The sequence below is a fragment of the Salvelinus namaycush genome, chromosome 35 (assembly GCF_016432855.1).
Source record: "Salvelinus namaycush isolate Seneca chromosome 35, SaNama_1.0, whole genome shotgun sequence".
NCBI classification, from domain to species: domain Eukaryota; kingdom Metazoa; phylum Chordata; class Actinopteri; order Salmoniformes; family Salmonidae; genus Salvelinus; species Salvelinus namaycush.
The window spans coordinates 21,456,838-21,478,120 of NC_052341.1; the positions used below are offsets into that span (position 1 = coordinate 21,456,838).

The 21,283-nt window shown below is 42.4% G+C and overlaps 1 protein-coding gene across 5 annotated transcripts in view; it reads left to right on the top strand.

The window, feature by feature from the left end:
- LOC120029325 (eukaryotic elongation factor 2 kinase-like) overlaps nucleotides 1–21,283 on the top strand; it is a 29,658-nt gene that overhangs the window by 3,590 nt on the left and 4,785 nt on the right. For 2 of the 5 annotated variants that reach the window (XM_038974552.1, XM_038974553.1), the window contains exons 3-16: nucleotides 548–604; nucleotides 2,171–2,271; nucleotides 3,428–3,488; nucleotides 5,153–5,190; nucleotides 9,917–10,088; nucleotides 10,202–10,351; nucleotides 11,708–11,840; nucleotides 11,974–12,101; nucleotides 13,545–13,776; nucleotides 14,111–14,178; nucleotides 14,291–14,368; nucleotides 14,679–14,738; nucleotides 15,443–15,577; nucleotides 15,674–15,862. In XM_038974552.1, coding sequence (XP_038830480.1) covers nucleotides 548–604; nucleotides 2,171–2,271; nucleotides 3,428–3,488; nucleotides 5,153–5,190; nucleotides 9,917–10,088; nucleotides 10,202–10,351; nucleotides 11,708–11,840; nucleotides 11,974–12,101; nucleotides 13,545–13,776; nucleotides 14,111–14,178; nucleotides 14,291–14,368; nucleotides 14,679–14,738; nucleotides 15,443–15,577; nucleotides 15,674–15,862 — 1,602 coding nt within the window. The remainder of the gene's footprint in view (nucleotides 1–547; nucleotides 605–2,170; nucleotides 2,272–3,427; nucleotides 3,489–5,152; nucleotides 5,191–9,916; nucleotides 10,089–10,201; nucleotides 10,352–11,707; nucleotides 11,841–11,973; nucleotides 12,102–13,544; nucleotides 13,777–14,110; nucleotides 14,179–14,290; nucleotides 14,369–14,678; nucleotides 14,739–15,442; nucleotides 15,578–15,673; nucleotides 15,863–21,283) is intronic. The other 3 variants (XM_038974555.1, XM_038974554.1, XM_038974556.1) reach the window with 3 other exon arrangements.

Consider the following 21,283-nt stretch of genomic DNA (forward strand, 5'->3'; position numbering starts at 1 on the left):
CTGCTCTCACTGCTAGAGATGTGGTCAGAACCACTCTGCCTTAGAGAGAGGGCTTTCTCCTTATATCCATCTCTGCATGTGTGTGTCTGTCTGTGTGTGCATCTACTGTGGCTGACAGCAGCAGCTCAGCTGCCTCTCATCTGTGTGCTCTTTCTCTCTCTCAGAACAGTAAGTACCCAAAGAGCGTCTCTCCCTTCGCATGATGATGTCATATGTAAACATCCCTCTCACAGTGCGACCCTTGGCCTTCTGATCCAGTAGGCCAGCCTGTAGAGTGGGCTTGATGTGAAGGAATTAATAGCCCTTCCTCATCAGAGTTATAGTTATACATACAGAGTTGGGAAGACTCTGTTTGAGATGTAGAATGTATGGGTCGCAAGGTTGGAACCAAGTTCCAAAACACATTCTACTGTCAATAAGACCAAGAATTCTGTTTTCATGGAATGTTCAACAACATAGTCAACTTAACTCAATAAGTATTTTTCTCTCCTGCTCGTGTATGGTTAATTTGCTGATATAAAACAGTTAATTTCTCTACTCCACATAGAATGAAACTCCACAACAACAGTCTGTCAGGTTTGGGGCGTTTTCTGACAATGCACGGGTACGTTAATCATCATGTTGTTTCATTTACCCCTCCTTTTGCATCAGTGACTGCCTCCTTCCTCCTCACCTTCCTAACATTAATTTACTCTTTAAATAATTTATTCCTTCCTCCTTTCTTTTTCCATTGTACTTGCATGATCGTTTCCCTACCCAAGAAATGTGTTTTTTCCTTTAGTTATTAAACAAAAATCTAGATCCTTAATCCACCTAACTGACATTTTTAATCTCCCCTAACCCATGCAGCAGTCCTCAGGAATCTTATGAAGAGTTATGTAAATGTAATAAGCAGCAAGTAAGCACATTATGATAATGGTTGGAACAAACAGTATTGTTTCTCTTATCCTAAATGTAATTTTCAGCTCCAGTGCAGTAGAAAAGCAACAACCAGGCAGGCTGTTTATACAATACCATAGTTTACCACTACCATACCACTACTATATCTTATGTGGTCCAGTTTTGTGAGGGGATAGTGTCTCTCATCACAAGGGTACAACTGCACCAGAGACACAGTATATACTACCAATTGGGACGTGTGAAGGGACACAAACGTCAAGTGACCAGGGACTGACGTGCAATATCTGGTGTATGTTTCTCACCAACCAGCAGTGGCCCTCAGCCTGTTAAAACATGACCTTCATATATCAATGTGAATAGTTCAGGCTAAATATACACCAGCCTAAAATGCCACATGTTTGTGAGTAGGAGGGTGCTACTGTAGGGGAGGTTCAGGTTACCAACAGGTTTACGTTAATAGCTAATGCCACTTGAACCACTGTTAGTTCTGAGAAAGTGGAGTACAACAGTCCAGAGTTTTTGATTGGGAAAACCCCTGGCCCAAGTGCTGGCTGTGGTTATTAGCTGGTTATTGTGCAATGTATGGCTCATGGGTGACTGCCAGATAGGACAGCTAGTGTGAGACTTCTTAATTTTCTAGTAGGTCATATGTGGTCAGAATTTTTTTTGGGCCCTGTATCATATAATCATGATTGATTACGCTTTTCTTATAATGAAAGTTCCTGAAGCAACCTCCTCATGATCCTCTGTTGATGTGTGTGTCTGTTTGCCATATCTCTCCCTGTATTTTGTTTTCCTCTATCAATTCAAAAGAGTGATTTGCATGTTCCTCAACACTTCCACAGAACCGGAAAGATTAGCAATCCACCTGTCAGGACACTTAAAGATGGAATCCGCAGTAGGGTGCCCCACCAGTGTTATGGTATTTATTTTGTTGATGAACCGGATGTGAGAAGCGTTACGCAATGTGGTAAATAAAAATGGCAGCTCATATTCTGCTGTTCTATTGCGCGTGTAATGATGTCAGAGGGGAAAAACTGTTCGTTGTTTGCAGTAACTTCTTTGTTTTTGTAATATTGCAAACTGTCGTGGCAGTTTCACCATTAAGGAGTCCAGCTTTAATCCTTCTATCTGGGTTTGTGTGTAGACAATGTATCTGTCTGTTTCATGTATATATCCCCAGTGTCTGCAGCTTCCCTTAACATAAGCTGTATTACACAGTGAGTGTGATAGTTACCTAAAATATATGCCATATTTCCCATTGTCCCAGGCGGTGTGGAAAAGAGCCATAGAGAAGGCCAGGGCCATGCCTGACCCATGGGCTGAGTTTCACCTGGAGGAAGTCAAGACAGAGCCATGCATACGATACAGGTACATATTCCTGTGTTTGTGTATCAGTGGGCTTGATCCCTACCCTGTACTGGAGTTGTTGACAAATACACACCATCCCCCACCCCTGCCCTTTCTGAAGGTACAGTACATGATATCACTCCATTTCCAATGGCCCTTCCAAGTTTTCTTGGCCAGTGCGCAAAGTTCCCTCGTGGCAGATATCAGGGCTGCCTGCCCACACCAAAACACTTCGTTTGAAGCCAAAAGGTGCATTCCGGGTCAGTCTTTCCAGTAACGTTGCACAACTAAGAATAATGCTATATCGTTGTCCCTGAGACGTTGAACATTTCTCCAGGCATTGAGATTACATGGAACTCGCCCAAATTCTTCAGGCGAGAACAACTAGAGGGATGCCCCCCCCCCCCCCCCCCCCCGCTTAGATAATAGGGGTTAGACTTCTGCATTCTCTAACGTGTTTGTTTGTATTACTAATCACCTCTTACTGTATGACAAAACCCTGCCTAGACGGAGCCAGGTTAGGGGAGAGGTGTGTCTGGGTTGATTTTTAACCCGGTTGTAACCTTACTCTTCCTAAGCCTCTCTGGTCTCTTGGCACGATGCCAATAGCTATCTTCCTTTCCCATGCGCCTAATATGACAACCATGGTACACAGAGTTCTAGGCCCGAGAAATATGCACGGAAGGGCAGAACCGACTGTGTAAATATTAGCCTTAGCCTCTGGGTCTGCTGTGTATCTTCTTATCTGTGTATGGCTGACCCAGTCTCAGTCAAACCAAGCTTTCAATATCAGTGTGCGTGTTTGAAATGTTCCCCTAGTTTATTGTGACATGTAACGTCAATATCATATTGGTGATAATGGTATTCCGACAGAACAGAGTACAAACAGGCATATTTGTTGAGTTTGTTGTTGGTAAACACACACTCAATTGGTTGACAATAATAACAGGCTATTACCACAGACCTGAGGATAAGCAGCTCAGGTCCTGGTCAGAACAAATCCATGTACTCTGTTTCTATTTTCTGTCCTAATCCTGACCCCTTCAGTGTACATAGATCATTGTGGTCGAAGTTACACTTCCTAGTCATCACCATATTGGTTACACAAGTCCAGAATTCTGGCCCATATAGAATGGAATAATAATGTTTGAATGTTATTTGCTTTATCTTTCCTCAGGTACAATGCTATCACGGCGGCGTGGTCTCAAGACACAGTGCACATCAAGGTTTCTGGCCAGGTATGCCTCCGCTCCTAAATCATCAGTAATCTATAATTGTATTATTGATCAGAACATATGTATGTGGAATATACATTGAACAAAAATAGAAATGCAACATGTAAAGTTTTGGTGTCATGAGCTGAAATAAAAGATCCCAGAAATGTTCCATACACACACAAAGTTTATTTCTCTCAAATTTTGTGCACAAATTTGTTTACATCCCTTTTAGTGAGCATTTCTCCTTTGCCAAGATATGCCACACCTGTCAAGTGGAAGGATTATCAAGAAGATGATTAAACAGCATGATCATTTCATATGGGGAACCTTGTGCTGGGACAATAAAAGGTCACTCTAAAATGTGCAGTTTTGTCACGTAACACAATGCCACAGATGTCTCAAGTTGAGGGAGCGTGCAATTGGCATGCTGACTGCAGGAATGTCCACCAGAGCTGTTGCCAGAGAATTGATTGTTCATTTTTCTATCATAAGCTGCCTCCAACATTGTTTTAGAGAATTTAGCAGTACGTCCAACCGGCCTCACAACCACAGACCACGTGTAACCACGCTAGCCCAGGACCTCCACATCCAGCTTCTTCACCTGCGGGATCGTATGAGACCAGCCACCCGTACAGCTGATGAAACTGTGGGTTTGCACAACCAAAGAATTTCTCCACAAACTGTCAGAAACCGTCTCAGAGAAACTCCTCTGCATGCTCGTTGTCCTCACCAGGGTCTTGACCTGTCTGCAGTTTGGTGTTGTAACCAACTTCAGTGGGCAAATGCCCACCTTCGATGGCCACTGGCATGCTGGAGAAGTGTGCTCTTCACGCCTGAATCCCGGTTTCAACTGTACAGGGCAGATGGCAGACAGTATGGCGTAGGTTGGGCGAGTAGTTTGCTGATGTCAATGTTGTGAACAGTGCCCCATGGTGGCGGTGTGGTTATGGTATGGTCCAGCATAAGCTATGGACAACAAACACAATTGCACTTTATCAATGGCAATTTGAATGCTCCGAGATGCCATGATGAGATCCTGAGGCCCATTGTCGTGCCATTCGTCCGCCGCCATCACCTCATGTTTCAGCATGATAATGCACAGCCCCATGTCACAAGGATCTGTACACAATTCCATGAAGCTGAAAAGGTCCCAGTTCTTTCATGGCCTGTATACTCACTAGACATGTCACCCATTGAGCATGTTTGGGATGCTCTGTATCAATGTGTATGACAGCGTTTTCAAGTTCCGGCCAATATACAGCAACTTCACACAGCCATTGAAGAGGAGTCGGACAGCATTCCACAGGCCACAATCAACAGCCTGATCAACTCTATGCAAATGAGATGTTGCACTACATGAGGCGAAAGGGTGGTCACACCAGATACTGACTGGTTTTCTGATCCACGCTCTTAGTTAATTTTTTTAATTTTAAGGTATCTGTGACCAACTGATTCAAATATGTATTTCCAGTCATGTGAAACCAATAGATTAGGGCCTAATACATTTCTTTTAATTGACTGATTTCCTTATATGAACTGTAACTCTTAGAAATTGTTGCATGTTGCGTTTTTCATATTTTTGTTCAGTGTAGTGACACTGTTTACTTGAATGTGAAAGTTTACAAAAGCTTGGTGAATTGATTGACTTTCTCAAATGATTGATTTGTAATTGTTGTTTCTCACAGCCGTTTGGACGCGGGGCCATGAGGGAATGCTTCAGAACGTAAGTTTCACTCATTATCTAACCTGTACCCCCGCACATTGACTCGATACCGGTACCCCTCTGTATATAGCCTCGTTATTGTTATTAATGTTTCTTATATTTTTTACTTTATTTAGTAAATATATTTTCTTAATTCTATTTCTTGAACTGCATTGTTGGTTAACTTCTTGTCAATATGGGGGCGCTGTTTTCACTTTGTAAAAATTTGTTCCCAAATTAAACTGCCTCATACTCAATTCTTGCTCGTACAATATGCATATTATTATTACTATTGGATAGAAAACACTCTCTAGTTTCTAAAACCGTTTGAATTATATCTGTGAGTAAAACAGAACTCAAGTTGGAGCAAACTTCCTGTCAGGAAGTGAGAAATCTGAAATCGGGCACTCTGTTCCAGGGTCAGTTTATTAATTTGCATGTATTCTATTGGTCGACATGCACTGCATACGCCTTCCCCTAGATGTCAGCAAGCAGTGAGAATTGGAATGGAGTTGCTAGGCAGATCTGAGGCCATATAAAGGGTCTTGGAACGTGGGGTGCACTCTTTTCAACGTTCGCCATGACGCGAGACAGACCTCAGGATGGCATTCTGGAAAGCTCTCGTTATAGGCCTTAGATATATCCGGCTCTGATTTTATTCGATATAGGTGTTAAAAACGTCATAATGTAGTTATTTTAAACCGAGTTATATCATTTTATATCAGTATATTGCGATTTTCGGAATTTTCTTTGTGCTGCGTAATGAAGAGTTGGACACGTCTGGGCCACATAGCTAATGTTTGCTGCTAATTCCTAAGCTGAAGACTACATTCTACAGCCGGAGCAACGATTATTCTGGACAAAGGACAACTTGCCCAAGATTCTGATGGAAGCTCATCAAAAAGTAAGAACTATTTATGATGTTAATTCGTTGTTCTGTTGAAAAATGTTGACCTACTATTCCGCCATTAATTTCGGTGCGGTCTCGCTTTAACGCACGCTGTATGTCGTAGTAACGTTAATTTTAAAAATCTAACACAGCGGTTGCATTAAGAACTAATGTATCTTTCATTTGCTGTCCAACCTGTATTTTTTAGTCAAGTTTATGATTAGTTATTGATTAGATTAGGTGCCTCTCCCAAGATTTCTCCCGACATTTTCTTTGCAGCTTGGCTACTATTCTCATTGTATAACCACGATTTGTGCCGCTAAATATGCACATTTTCGAACAAACAATATATGTATTGTGTAATAGGATGTTATAGGACTGTCATCTGATGAAGTTTTGAGAAGGTTAGTGAAAAATGTAATATCTTTTGCTGGTTTATTCGCTATCGCTAACGTGCATAAATCAATGCTGCTGTGTGGTTGGCTATTGTAGTAAGCTAATATAATGCTAAATTGTGTTTTCGCTGTAAAACACTTAAAGAATCTGGATTCACAAGATCTTTGTCTTTCATTTGCTGTGTATTTTTCATAAATGTTTTATGATGAGTATTTAGGTAATTCACGTTGCTCTCTGTAGTTATTCTAGTTGCTTTGGTGAGAGTTGTGATGGTGGCTGCAATGTAAAACTATGATTTATACCTGAAATATGCAAATTTTTCGAACAAAACATTTGCTATACAATACATATGTTATCAGACTGTCATCTGATGAAGTTGTTTCTTGGTTAGTGACTATTTATATCTTTATTTGGTCGAATTTGTGATAGCTACCTATGCAGGAAAAAAATGGTGGGAAAAAAAAGTTGTGTCTTTTGCTATGGTGGTTAGCTAATAGAAATACATATTGTGTCTTCCCTGTAAAACATTTTAAAAATCAGAAATGATGGCTGGATTCACAAGATGTGTATCTTTCATTTGGTGTCTTGGACTTGTGATTTCATGAACATTTTATTATATGATATCCCTGTGGCTTTAGGCTAGGCTATGCTAGTCAGCTTTTTTGATGGGGGGGATCCCGGATCCGGGTTTGTGACTCATTAGATTAATAACCTTTTATGGCTGCAGCCCGGTGTCGGTACACTTATGACAACAGCCAGCTCAAGTGCAGGGCGCGAAATTCAAAAGATATTTTTTAGAAATATTTAACTTTCACACATTAACAAGTCCAATACAGCAAATGAAAGGTACACATCTTGTGAATCCAGCCAACATGTCTGATTTTTTAAATGTTTTACAGCGAAAACAGCACGTATATTTATGTTAGCTCACCACCAAATACAAAAAAGCACTAACATTTTTCACAGCACAGGTAGCATGCACAAAACCAACCAAACTAACCAAGAACCAACCAAACTAACCAACAAACAACTTCATCAGATGACAGTCTTATAACATGTTATTCAATAAATCTATGTTTTGTTCGAAAAATGTGCATATTTTAGGTATAAATCATAGTTTACATTGCAGCTACAATCAGAAATTGCACTGAAAGCAGCCAGAATAATTAGAGACCAACGTGAAATACCTAAATACTCATCATAAAACATTTCTGAAAAATACATGGTTTACAGCAAATGAAAGACAAGCATCTTGTGAATCCAGCCAATATTTCCGATTTCTTAAGTGTTTTACAGCGAAAACACAATATAGCGTTATATTAGCTTACCACAATAGCCAGAAACACAAGGCATTTACCCGCAGCAAAAGTCAGCGATCGTAACAAACCAGCAAAAGATATATAATTTTTGACTAACCTTGATAAGCTTCATCAAATGACAGTCCTATAACATCAGGTTATACAATACACTTCTTTTTTGTTCGAAAATGTGCATATTTAGAGCTGAAATACGTGGTTATACATTGTGCTAACGTAGCATCTTTTTCCTAGAATGTCCGGATATTTTTATGACACTCACCTATTCTGACCAAATAACTATTCATATACTTTACTAAAAAATACATGTTGTATAGGAAATGATAGATACATTAGTTCTTAATGAAATCGCTGTGTTAGAATTCTAAAAATAACTTCATTACCACATCCAGCTTACGTTATAACGAGAGAGAGCCCAATATCTGGGCGCAAAATAATTGTCAACATATTCTGACAGATATATGAAATATCATCATAAAATGGGTCCTACTTTTGATGATCTTCCATCAGAATGTTGTACAAGGGTGTCCTTTGTCCAGAACAATCGTTGTTTGGTTTTAGAACGGCCTTCTTCCCTCTCGAATTAGCAAGCTAACTAGCCAAGTGGCGCGAAGCTCTCCATCTTCACCATACCCAGAGAACGCAAGGCGCCTAAACTCCCGAAAATATTTCAATAATCTGATGAAACTATATTGAAAAAACATACTTTACGATGATATGATCACATTTATCAAATAAAATCAAAGCCGGAGATATAACACGTCTATAACGATTGCTTTTCAGAAGCCATTACTGGTGACCTCTATGCGCTTCCTGGACAGAGGAATTCTGGGGTCATGTCATTCCAAGAGCTCTCTTTTCACCATAGAAACACCTAGAAACCCCATTTCACCTCTCACAGCCTATGGGACATCTAGTGGAAGGCGTATGAAGTGCATGTATACTCATACATATCAAGCACATTTATAGGCAGGTCCTAGAACAGAGCATCGATTTCAGATTTTTCACTTTCTGACAGGAAGTTTGCTGCAAAAGGAGTTCTGTTTTACTCACAGATATAATTCAAACGGTTTTAGAAACTAGAGAGTGTTTTCTATCCAATAGTAATAATAATATGCATATTGTACGAGCAAGAATTGAGTACGAGGCCGTTTGAAATGGGCACCTTTTATCCGGCTACTCAATACTGCCCCTGCAGCCATAAGAAGTTTTTAAGGGCTTGTAAGTAAGCATTTCACGTTAAGGTGTATTAACGTATTCGGCAAAGGTGACAAATACAATTTGATTTGGATTTAATTTGATTATCGTTCAGAATAATTAGTCATATTTGCCATACAGTCTGATTTCCTATTTCTGAGGCGGTTGGCCTTTTGTTCCTGCTAGTTTCAGAGCCATGTGCACAGTCCTCTTCATGTAGTCTAAATAAAATGAAAAGACGGCACAAGATTCACAGGTCCCCAATTCACATTCCAGAAATATCGCTCTCAGACCCATTTAGTCCAGCTTAGAGCAACACATAGATATCCAGATGGAACCAAACATTCCATAACTACAACATTCTAGTTCACATTTTTCATGGAATGTGATCACAATTAAACTTGCCATGGCACCCGGTAGAGTTCTCTATCTCAAACTGAGTTTGCTGAACTCTGTGTATATAGTACATAACTCTGGTCTAGCCTGACATTTGCAGCTTTAGGCAGCAGGAATATTATTAATATTATGACCTTATTATGATTTGACCTCTTTCTGTGGGAACAGTGTAGGGGAGGCAATGAGGCATCCGTCATGTCTAGATCACACCACTGGCAGTCCATGCCTTCCACAGAAGAACATCCCTTTCACAAACAACACATAGAGGAAATAAGCCCTTATTCACTAACAAGCCCAAACACTGTTTCTAACCACAAAAAACATGTTTATGGTTTATCATCAAAAATACACAATGTCCAAGAGATACACAATTTCAAAACCTTAGGAATATTGTATGATTTAGTTGGGTAATACCATCTTAGTTTGTTGTCAGTCTGATACACAACTAACATTCTTCAGGGTTTATTTTTTTAAATGTTCCTTTCGTTTTAGTGCAGTGCCGTTCTTGTCTTTCGATGCCTTTTTTTCCATATTTCCTTTCCTTCTTCTGCAGGAAGAAGCTCTCTAACTTCTCCCACAGTAGTAACTGGAAGTGTGCGTGTAACTATGTGACCAAGCGCTACATGGAGCCTGTGGACAGGGATGTGTACTTTGAGGATGTCAGGCTGCAGATGGAGGCCAAACTCTGGGGAGAAGAGTACAACCGCCACAGGCCACCCAAACAGGTATGGATGGAACATTTAATTAACCAATGAGTCATCCCATTGATTGATCGATTGATAGGATATTGTGGAAAATCCACAATCCTAAATTAAATTAACCCCCCCCCCCCCCCCAGGTGGACATCATGCAGATGTGTGTGATTGAGATGATGGAGCGTCCAGGTAAACCTCTGTACCACCTGGAACACTACATAGAGGGGAAGTACATCAAATACAACTCCAACTCTGGCTTCGTCAAGGATGACAACATCAGGCTCACTCCACAGGTACAGTGGGTGTTACTACTTTAAATGTATTGTCAAACTTTATGGATTACTCCTGAGCTGCAGAACCCGAAGATGCATCTTCATCTTTCTGTTATCAATTGCTAGATTTGTCAATATAATAGATGCGGTAAAGAGGTCAATAGAACTCAATTATGTTTACATTGTTTATTATCCGTGCCAATTTTTGGGTGCCAGCACGCATCTAACTCTTTCTAGTCAGTCAAGTGAGGCTCTACATGGTCTAAATAACTCAACAGGCTAGTGTGCCTGTTTGTAAAGAGAGGGGGGGCTGTACATTAATCCTGATGCTCTGATTGGATAGAGTGAAGCTGTATTTCTCTGTTCACTCGCTTCATAATTTCACCCGATCACTTTCACTTCTCTGTTTCGGTCTGATCATTCAGACTGCTGCTGCCTCCTCCTATGATATTTGACCTTTATTGAACTAGGCAAGTCGGTTAAGAACAAATTCTTATTTTCAATGATGGCCTACCCAGGCCAAACCCGGACGACACTGGACCAATTGTGCGCCACCCTATGGGGCTCCCAGTCACGGCCGGTTGTGATACAGCCCAGGATCGAAGCAGGGTCTGTAGTGACGCCTCTAGCACTGAGATGCAGTGCCTTAGACCGCTGCGCCACTCGGGAGCCCATAAATCAAATGGTAAAGACGTTGAGGACAGACACGGGTCAGATATGCACACCCCTCCACTGAGTTTAATCTGCAGCTTGTTTGGTCTATAAACGTGCATGGAGATGGGTATTTTCTACTGAGGCATATTAAAACATTTAGTTTTTTTCGATCACGAGTATCATTCGATCCGACTATCAACTGTCAATTTATGGATACGAGTATGGCCATGTCGGCACACCCCTAGCTTGGATGGATGTCAACCCCAATACATGTTTATCATCACCAATCAACTGCATTCCTGTTAAAAAAGACTTGACTACCAACACCAATTTCTGTATATTAGCTATGCTACCAGCTTATACGAACGGGAGTTAGCATTTAGCAGTCACTTCTTCTAAACCTGAAAACGAACAACTTCTAATGTTATGCAGCGAAAACAGCCAAATAGATCCAAATGGGACTTTAGTAACCACATTGTGGGCCTTCTACAATACATCAGTCATGGCGAATATCCACTTTGTTAGATCAGATTTGTTGAATGTGCGCCAATCCAGCGTCCTTCTATCCCTCATGGTCTGTGTTCCATTGACCTCTTTACCATATCTATGCTTTTTCCCCCCTTTGTTCTGTGTGTGTGAACCTGCAACCTTTCCAAAATATCTGTAAACTGCCATCTTTTTGTCGTCTGCCAGTAACCCTAGTATTTTTCTTTCTGCCTGCAGGCATTCAGTCACTTCTCGTTTGAACGTTCGGCCCACCAGCTGATTGTGGTAGACATCCAGGGGGTGGGGGACCTCTACACGGACCCTCAGATCCACTCAGAGAGGGGGACAGACTTCGGAGACGGAAACCTGGGTACGGCTTTCTCTCACATAGTCAGTGTTAGCAACACAATGAGGTAGACTGACATTTTGAGTTGTGACCCACCTAGCGAAAGACTTTCAAATAGATTACAACATACGTGTGTGTGTGTGTGTGTGTGTTACAGGTGTGCGGGGCATGGCACTGTTCTTCCACTCCCACCTGTGTAATAAGATATGTAAGAGTATGGGGCTCACACCCTTTGACCTCTCCACTGCAGAGAAAAGCCAGCTAGACTGCACCAACACACTGCTGGTGAGACCATAGAAATACAGTGCATTTGGAAAGTATTCAGGCCCCTTCCCTTTTTCAACATTTTGTTCTGTTATTCTAAAATGTATGAAATAAATAGTTTTCCTCATCGACACACAATACCCTTAACCTTATTAATAACCTTATTTACATAAGTATACAGACCCTTTGCTATGAGACTCGAAATGGAGCTCAGGTGCATCCTGTTTCCATTGATCATCCTTGATGTTTCTACAACTTGATTGGAGTGCAACTGTGGTAAATTGATTGGACATGATTTGGAAAGGCACACACCTGTCTATATAAGGTTCCACAGTTGACAGTGCATGTCAGAGCAAATACCAAGCCATGAGGTCGAAGGAATTGTCCGTAGAGCTCCGAGACAGGATTGTGCCTAGGCACAGATCTGGGGAAGGGTACCAAAACATTTATGCACATTGAAGGTCCCCAAGAACACCGTGGCCTCCATTATTCTTAAATGGAAGATGTTTGGAACCACCAAGACTCTTCCTAGAGCTGGCCGCCCTGCCAAACCGCGCAATCGGGGGAGAAGGGCCTTTGTCAGGGAGGTGACCAAGAACCCGATGGTCACTCTGACAGAGCTCCAGAGTTCCTCTGTGGAAATGGGAGAACCTTCCAGAAGGACAACCATCTCTGCAGCACTCCACCAATCAGGCCTTTTATTGTAGAGTGGCCAGATGAAAGCCACTCCTCAGTAAAAGGCACATGACCGCCCGCTTGGAGTTTGCCAAAAGGCACCTAAAGGACTCTGACCATGAGAAACAATATGTTCTTGCCTGATGAAGATTGAACTCTTTGGCCTGAATGCCAAGCATCATGTCTGGAAGAAACCTGACACCATCCCTACGGTGAAGCGTGGTGGTGGCAGCATCATGTTGTGGGGATGTTTTTCAGCTGCAGGGACTGGGAGACTAGTCAGGATCGAGGGAAAGATGAACGTAAAAAAAAAAGTCTCTGAATGTCCTTGAGTGACCCAGCCAGAGCCCGGACTTGAACCCAATCGAACATCTCTGGAGAGACCTGAAAATAGCTTCAGTTTTCTATTTTTGATAAATTTGCAAACATTTCTAAAAAAAAGTTTTTGCTCTGTCATTGAATAAATGTATTCAAAAACAATTAAATACATTTTTAGAACAAACCTGTAACGTGACAAAATGTGGAAAAACTCAAGGGGTCTGAATACTTTCCAAATGCACTGTATAATTATATTGAAGTAGAATCAAAGGGCGTGTGGCTGACATACAGCATCACATATCTCCTAGGTATACCCACAGTCGTCATATTACCACAGAAATGATTATCAGTACATCAGACAGAATACTACCTCACCACAGGCTAAGACCTGTTTGCAGCTTTAATGCAACAATTTAGAATGGTCATTTTAGTCATCTTTTAACAATATTTTCAACCCTCTACTCCAATCAGAAGTCGGCCCAGACGGTACTGAGGGGTAGTGAGGAACAGTGTGGTTTCGCTCGTTTTCGTACTATATCAGGGGGCCGTGTGCCCCCACTTCTCTCCCACCTGTCAGAGACCTCGTCTGGGGACGACTCTATGAGTGACATAAGTGACTCCATCCCCTGCTCGCCCCTCGCCTTCCCCGGCTCTCCACTAGGACAGCACTTCTCTATGGGCTCCATGGGCAGGTCTCCTCTGGGTAAGAACAGTTTTACGAGGTTATAGTTCACCCAAATTACAAACGTATCAAATTCTTTGAAGATCTAGAAGGTAATCTGTGGGCCTATAAAGTCAATGACCCACCATATGGGTTTGTTTTCTTATTTTCAGCCCAGCATTAGCATTATGTTCCAAATAGCATGCCTAAATCCCCATAAAACTAACTTCAAAACAGTTTTATTTGGTACCATAGGCTTGAGTGCCCTGTTTGAGATATGGTTGAACTACTTCAACTTGATAAAAAAAAAAAAGAAAAAAAAAAGAATTATCAGCCATTAAACATTTTAATCTAACGTCTCGTTAATCACCCTCAGGTTGGTCTTTCATAAATGAGATGGATGAACGGGAGAAACACAACCGCAGCCACAGCCCAGAACACAAGGTCAGTCAAGGCTTTGTGGAAATGACTCTGATGATTCTGATCACAAGAATGACATTAGTTATGGTTGGTTGGCATGTACTGAGGGCTGTGTTTTCTTTTTTTTCCCCTGTAGGACTCAGAGAATGGAGGAGACAGTGGTTGTCCGAGTGAGAGGAGGAGTGAAGGGGACCCAACCGACCATGCAGATGGGGTACATCTTCTCCACACCAACACTTGGTCTTAGTGAGCCTGGCCATCATAAATGCTTTATGGAAACTGTCAAATGCTGTAACACTTTGTACTCCTCCTCTTTTGTCTTCTATTGGTTATCTGTAGCTGACACCAAAGTTATTGTTCATGTTTGCTCACCATGACATGGATTCTTTCTTGACTCACCAGCATTAAAAGCTGTTCAACTATTACCCTTTGTATAGCGATGTTAGTGTGAACTTGGCCCTCTCTTTAGCTCTGTTTATGGCCTTTTAGCAGTAGGTTTTATACTGTATGATGTCACCATGTAGGCCCGCCCCCACCGCTACAACAGATACTACTCTGAGTCAGACGAGGACAGTGTGAGACGGGTAAACAAAATAACGATGTCTAATCTTCATCACCACCATAATCATCATAATCAACAAAGCCACCGTCGCCATAATCAAATAATCCTGTACTCATCCCTCTGTGTCACCCACTATCCCCTTGCTCACTAGTGTAGTGTTCCTGCTATCTAATCTATGCCTTCATCCATGAGCTAACTTGAGTTCTTGCTGCTGTCTATCTCCTTACTAGAGAAAGGTTCCCAGCAGATCTTCCCCAAACTTAAACTCTCCTGCCGTAAACACCCCCAACAGCCAACCGGTGATTCCCTGCCCTCTGCATGAAGGCCTCTAACACAGGCCTCTCCCTCTAGTGTGGAGCAGCTGTTGATTTGACACTTGCTTGTTTTCTAACGATACATGCTTAGTATTGGCAAAAGTTTGAGTACACCCAAGAAAGGGAATGCAAACTTGTTGAAACACAACAGAGAAATCACCAGCAGCCCTGTGTTTTAGTCTAATTCCTTGTTTGGCCTGTCCATGTCTACCTGCCCCAATACTTATCAAATCACCTAACCAATCAATCAGTCTAACTGCCTGTTCACCAGAATCATGTTCCATCTCTTAGTGCATGCCTAGAGTGTGAAATATGATTTGCATTAGTGCCTGAGTTGTTGTTTTTTGAACAAGCAATACTATAGATACAGTGCTTCGTTGTCCTTTCCTAAGCTCTGTGTGTCTGTGTCCAGCTGACAGATGATAAATGGAGTGTCTACCACTCGTCTCGTTCTCACGTCCACCGGCCATCCTGTGTTGCTGTGGAGATGGAGAGACTTGACTCGCTGATCCTGGAGAGGAAGATTGGCAAGTCCATCCTGGGGAAGGTGAGTGACGCGCGCACACACACACACACACACACACACACACACACACACACACACACTAAAAACACACACTATCTCCTCTGGCCTCTCCCCCAGGTGCACCTGGCGATGGTGCATTACCACGAGGCTGGTCGGTTCTGTGACAAGGAGGAGCAGTGGGACCAGGACTCAGCCATGTACCACCTGGAGAGAGCTGCCATGTGTGGGGAACTAGAGGCTATCGTTGCCCTGGGACAGTGTTACCTACAGCTGCCACACCATATATTGTCAGAGATGGTGCTCGAGGTATTTAATCAAATCAAATTGTATTAGTCACATGCGTCGAATACAACAGGTATACTTACGAGCCCCTAACCAACAATGCAGTTTTAAAAAAATTTCGATAAGAATAACAGATAAAAGTAACAAGTAATTAAAGAGCAGCAGTGAAATAACAATAGCGAGACTATATACAGGGGGGTACTGATACAATGTGCGGGGGCACCGGTTATTTGAGGTAGTATGTACATGTAGGTAGAGTTATTAAAGTGACTATGCATAGATGACAACAGAGAGTAGCAGTGTTGTGAAAGGGGAGGGGGCTCTGAAAATAGTCTGGGTAGCCATTTGACTAGATGTTCAGGAGTCTAATGGCTTGGGGGTAGAAGCTGTTTAGAAGCCTCTTGGACCTAGACTTGGCGCTCCGGGTACCGCTTGCCGTGCGGTAGCAGAGGGAACAGTCTATGACTAGGGTGGCTGGAGTCTTTGACTATTTTTAGGGCCTTCCGCTGACACTGCCTGGTAGAGAGGCGCTGGATGGCAGGAAGCTTGTCCCCGGTGATGTACTGGGCCGTTCGCACTACCCTCTGTAGTGCCTTGCGGTCGGAGGCTGAGCAGTTGCCATACCAGGCAGTGATGCAACCAGTCAGGATGCTCTCGTTGGTGAGGCAGTAGAAACTCTGAGGACCCATACCAAATCTTTTCAGTAACCTGAGGGGGAATTGGCTTTGTCGTGCCCTCTTCACGACTGTCTTGGTGTTTTTGGACCATTCTAGTTTGTTGGTGATGTGGACACCAAGGAACTTGAAGCTCTCAACCTGCTGCACTGTAGCCCCGTCGATGAGAATGGGGGAGTGCTCAGTCCTCTTTTTCCTCTAGTCCACAATCATCTCTTTTGTCTTGATTACTTTGAGGGAGATGTTGTTGTCCTGGCAACACACGGCCAGGTATCTGACCTCCTCCCTATAGGCTATCTCGTTGTTGTCGTTGATCAGGCATACCACTGTTGTGTCATCTGCAAATGTAATGATGGTGTTGGAGTCGTGCCTCGCCGTGCAGTCATGAGTAAACAGGGAGTACAGGAGGGGACTGAGCACGCACCCCTGAGGGGCTCCTGTGTTGAGGATCAGTGTGGCGGATGTGTTGTTACCTACCCTTACCACCTGGGGGCGGCCCATCAGGAAGTCCAGGATCCAGTTGCAGAGGGAGGTGTTTAGTCCCAGGGTCCTTAGCTTATTGATGAGCTTTGAGGGCACTATGGTGTTGAACGCTGCGCTGTAGTCAATGAATAACATTCTCACATAGGTGTTCCTTTTGTCTAGGTGGGAAAGGGCAGTGTGGAGTGCAATGGAGATTGCATCATCTGCGGATCTGTTGGGGCGGTATGCAAATTGGAGTGGGTCTAGGGTTTCTGGGATGATGGTGTTGATGTGAGCCATGACCAGCCTTTCAAAGCACTTCATGGCTACAGACGTGAGTGCTACGGGTCAGTAGTCGTTTAGGCAGGTTACCTTAGTGTTCTTGGGCACATGGACTATGGTGGTCTGCTTAAAACATGTTGGTATTACAGACTCGAACAGGGATAGGTTGAAAATGTCAGTGAAGACACTTTCCAGTTGGTCAGCGCATGCTCGCAGTACACGTCCTGGTAATCTGTCTGGCCCTGCGGCCTTGTGAATGTGGACCTGTTTAACTTCTTACGGCTGAGGTCGGCTGAGATCCCGTTAACGGGATTGACTTGACAACAGCCAGTGAAAGTGCAGGGCGCCAAATTCAAACAACATAAATCTCATAATTAAAATTCCTCAAACATACCAGTATTTTACACCATTTTAAAGATAAACTTGTTGTTAATCCCACCACAGTGTCCGATTTCAAAAAGGCTTTACGACGAAAGCACACTAAACGATTGTTAGGTCAGTACTTAGTCACAGAAAAACACAGCCATTTTTTCCAGCCGAAGAGAGGATTCACAAAAAGCAGAAATAGAGATAAAATTAATCACTAACCTTTAATGATCTTCATCAGATGACACTCATAGGACTTCATGTTACACAATACATGTATGTTTTGTTTGATAAAGTTCATATTTATATCCAAAAATCTTAGTTTACATTGGCGCGTTATGTTCAGTAATGTTTTGTCTCCAAAACATCCGGTGATTTTGCAGAGAGTCACATCAATTTACAGAAATACTCATAATAAACATTGATAAAAGATAATAGTATTATACAAGAAACTTTAGATAAACTTCTCCTTAATGCAACCGCTGTGTCAGATTTCAAAAAGACTTTATGGAAAAAGCACACCATGCTATAATCTGAGTACAGCGCTCAGAGACCAAAACAAGCCATACAGATATCCGCTATGTTGTGGAGTCAACAGAAGTCAGAAATAGCATTATAAATATTCACTTTGATGATCTTCATCAGAATGCACTCCCAGGACTCCCAGTTCCACAATAAATGTTTGTTTTGTTCGATAACGTCCATAATTTATGTCCAAATACCTCCTTTTTGTTCGCACGTTTAGTTCCAAAATCCAAATTGATGACGCGCAGGCCAGACGAAAAGTCAAAAATTCCATTACAGTTCGTAGAAACATGTCAAACGAAGTATAGAATCAATCTTTAGGATGTTTTTAACATAAATCTTCAATAATGTTTCAACCGGAGAATTCCTTTGTCTGTAGAAATGCGATGGAACGCAGCTACCTCTCACGGGGGCGCACCTGAGTGAGCTCGTGGCACTCTGCCAGAGCCCTGACTCAAACAGCTCCCATTCCCTCATCCTTCACAGTAGAAGCATCAAACAAGGTTCTAAAGACTGTTGACATCTAGTGGAAGCCTTAGGAAGTGCAATATGATCCCATAGACACTGTACAGTGGGGCAAAAAAGTATTTAGTCAGCCACCAATTGTGCAAGTTCTCCCACTTAAAAAGATGAGAGAGGCATGTAATTGTCATCACTTCAACTATGATAGACAAAATGAGAAAAAAAATCCAGAAAATCACATTGTAGGATTTTTAATGAATTTATTTGCAAATTATGGTGGAAAATAAGTATTTGGTCAATAACAAAAGTTTCTCAATACTTTGTTATATACCCTTTGTTGGCAATGACAGAGGTCAAACGTTTTCTGTAAGTCTTCACAAGGTTTTCACACTGTTGCTGGTATTTTGGCCCATTCCTCCATGCAGATCTCCTCTAGAGCAGTGATGTTTTGGGGCTGTTGCTGGGCAACACGGACTTTCAACTCCCTCCAAAGATTTTCTATGGGGTTGAGATCTGGAGACTGGCTAGGCCACTCCAGGACCTTGAAATGCTTCTTACGAAGCCACTCCTTCGTTGCCCGGGCGGTGTGTTTGGGATCATTGTCGTGCTGAAAGACCCAGCCACGTTTCATCTTCAATGCCCTTGCTGATGGAAGGAGGTTTTCACTCAAAATCTCACGATACATGGCCCCATTCATTCTTTCCTTTACACGGATCAGTCGTCCTGGTCCCTTTGCAGAAAAACAGCCCCAAAGCATGATCAAATAAAATAAAATTTTATTTGTCACATACACATGGTTAGCAGATGTTAATGCGAGTGTAGCGAAATGCTTGTGCTTCTAGTTCCGACGATGCAGTAATAAATATGCATATCTTAGCTTCTGGGAATGATGTTTCCACCCCCATGCTTCACAGTAGGTATGGTGTTCTTTGGATGCAACTCAGCATTCTTTGTCCTCCAAACACGACGAGTTGAGTTTTTACCAAAAAGTTCTATTTTGGTTTCATCTGACCATATGACATTCTCCCAATCTTCTTCTGGATCATCCAAATGCTCTCTAGCAAACTTCAGACGGGCCTGGACATGTACTGGCTTAAGCAGGGGGACACGTCTGGCACTGCAGGATTTGAGTCCCTGGCGGCGTAGTGTGTTACTGATGGTAGGCTTTGTTACTTTGGTCCCAGCTCTCTGCAGGTCATTCACTAGGTCCCCCCGTGTGGTTCTGGGATTTTTGCTCACCGTTCTTGTGATCATTTTGACCCCACGGGGTGAGATCTTGCGTGGAGCCCCAGATCGAGGGAGATTATCAGTGGTCTTGTATGTCTTCCATTTCCTAATAATTGCTCCCACAGTTGATTTCTTCAAACCAAGCTGCTTACCTATTGCAGATTCAGTCTTCCCAGCCTGGTGCAGGTCTACAATTTTGTTTCTGGTGTCCTTTGACAGCTCTTTGGTCTTGGCCATAATGGAGTTTGGAGTGTGACTGTTTGAGGTTGTGGACAGGTGTCTTTTATACTGATAACAGGTTCAAACAGGTGCCATTAATACAGGTAACGAGTGGAGGACAGAGGAGCCTCTTAAAGAAGAAGTAAGTTACAGGTCTGTGAGAGACAGAAATCTTGCTTGTTTGTAGGTGACCAAATACTTATTTTCCACCATAATTTGCAAATAAATTAATTAAAAATCCTACAATGTGATTTTCTGGATTTTTTTTCTCATTTTGTCTGTCATAGTTGAAGTGTACCTATGATGAAAATTACAGGCCTCTCATCTTTTTAAGTGGGAGAACTTGCACAATTGGTGGCTGACTAAATACTTTTTTGCCCCACTGTATATTGGATAGGCAAACCTACAAACCTTAGATTTCCCACTTCCTGGTTGGATTTTTTCTCAGGTTTTTGCCTGCCATATGAGTTCTGTTATACTCAGACGTTATTCAAACAGTTTTAGAAACTTCAGTGTTTTCTATCGAAATCTACTAATAATATGCATATCTTAGCTTCTGGGACTGAGTAGCAGGCAGTTTACTCTGGGCACCTTATTCATCCAAGCTACTCAATACTGCCCCCAGCCATAAGAAGTTTAAGGTCTTACTTACATTGGCTGCGGAGAGCGTGATCACAGTCTTCCGGAACAGCTGGTGCTCTCGTGCATGTTTCAGTGTTATTTGCATCTAAGCGAGCTAGAAGTAGTTTAGGTAGTCTTGTGTTTCTGGGCAGCTCTTGGCTGTGCTTCCCTTTGTAGTCTAATAGTTTGCAAGCCCTGCCACATCCGATGAGCGTCAGAGCCGGTGTAGTACGATTCGATCTTAGTCCTGTATTGATGCTTTGCCTGTTTGATGGTTCGTTGCAGGGCATAGCAGGATTTCTTATAAGCTTCCGGGTTCGAGTCCCACTCCTTGAAAGCGGCAGCTCTAGCCTTTAGCTCAGTGCGGATGCTGCCTGTAATCCATAGCTTCTGGTTGGGGTATGTACGTACGGTCACTGTGGGGACGACGTCATCAATGCACTTATTGATGAAGCCAATGACTAATACTCCTCAATGCCATCGGAGGAATCCTGGAACATATTCCAGTCTGTGCTAGCAAAACAGTCCTGTAGCGTAGCATCTGCTTCATCTGACCACTTTTTTATTGATATAGTCACCGGTGCTTCCTGCTTTAAGTTTTGCTTGT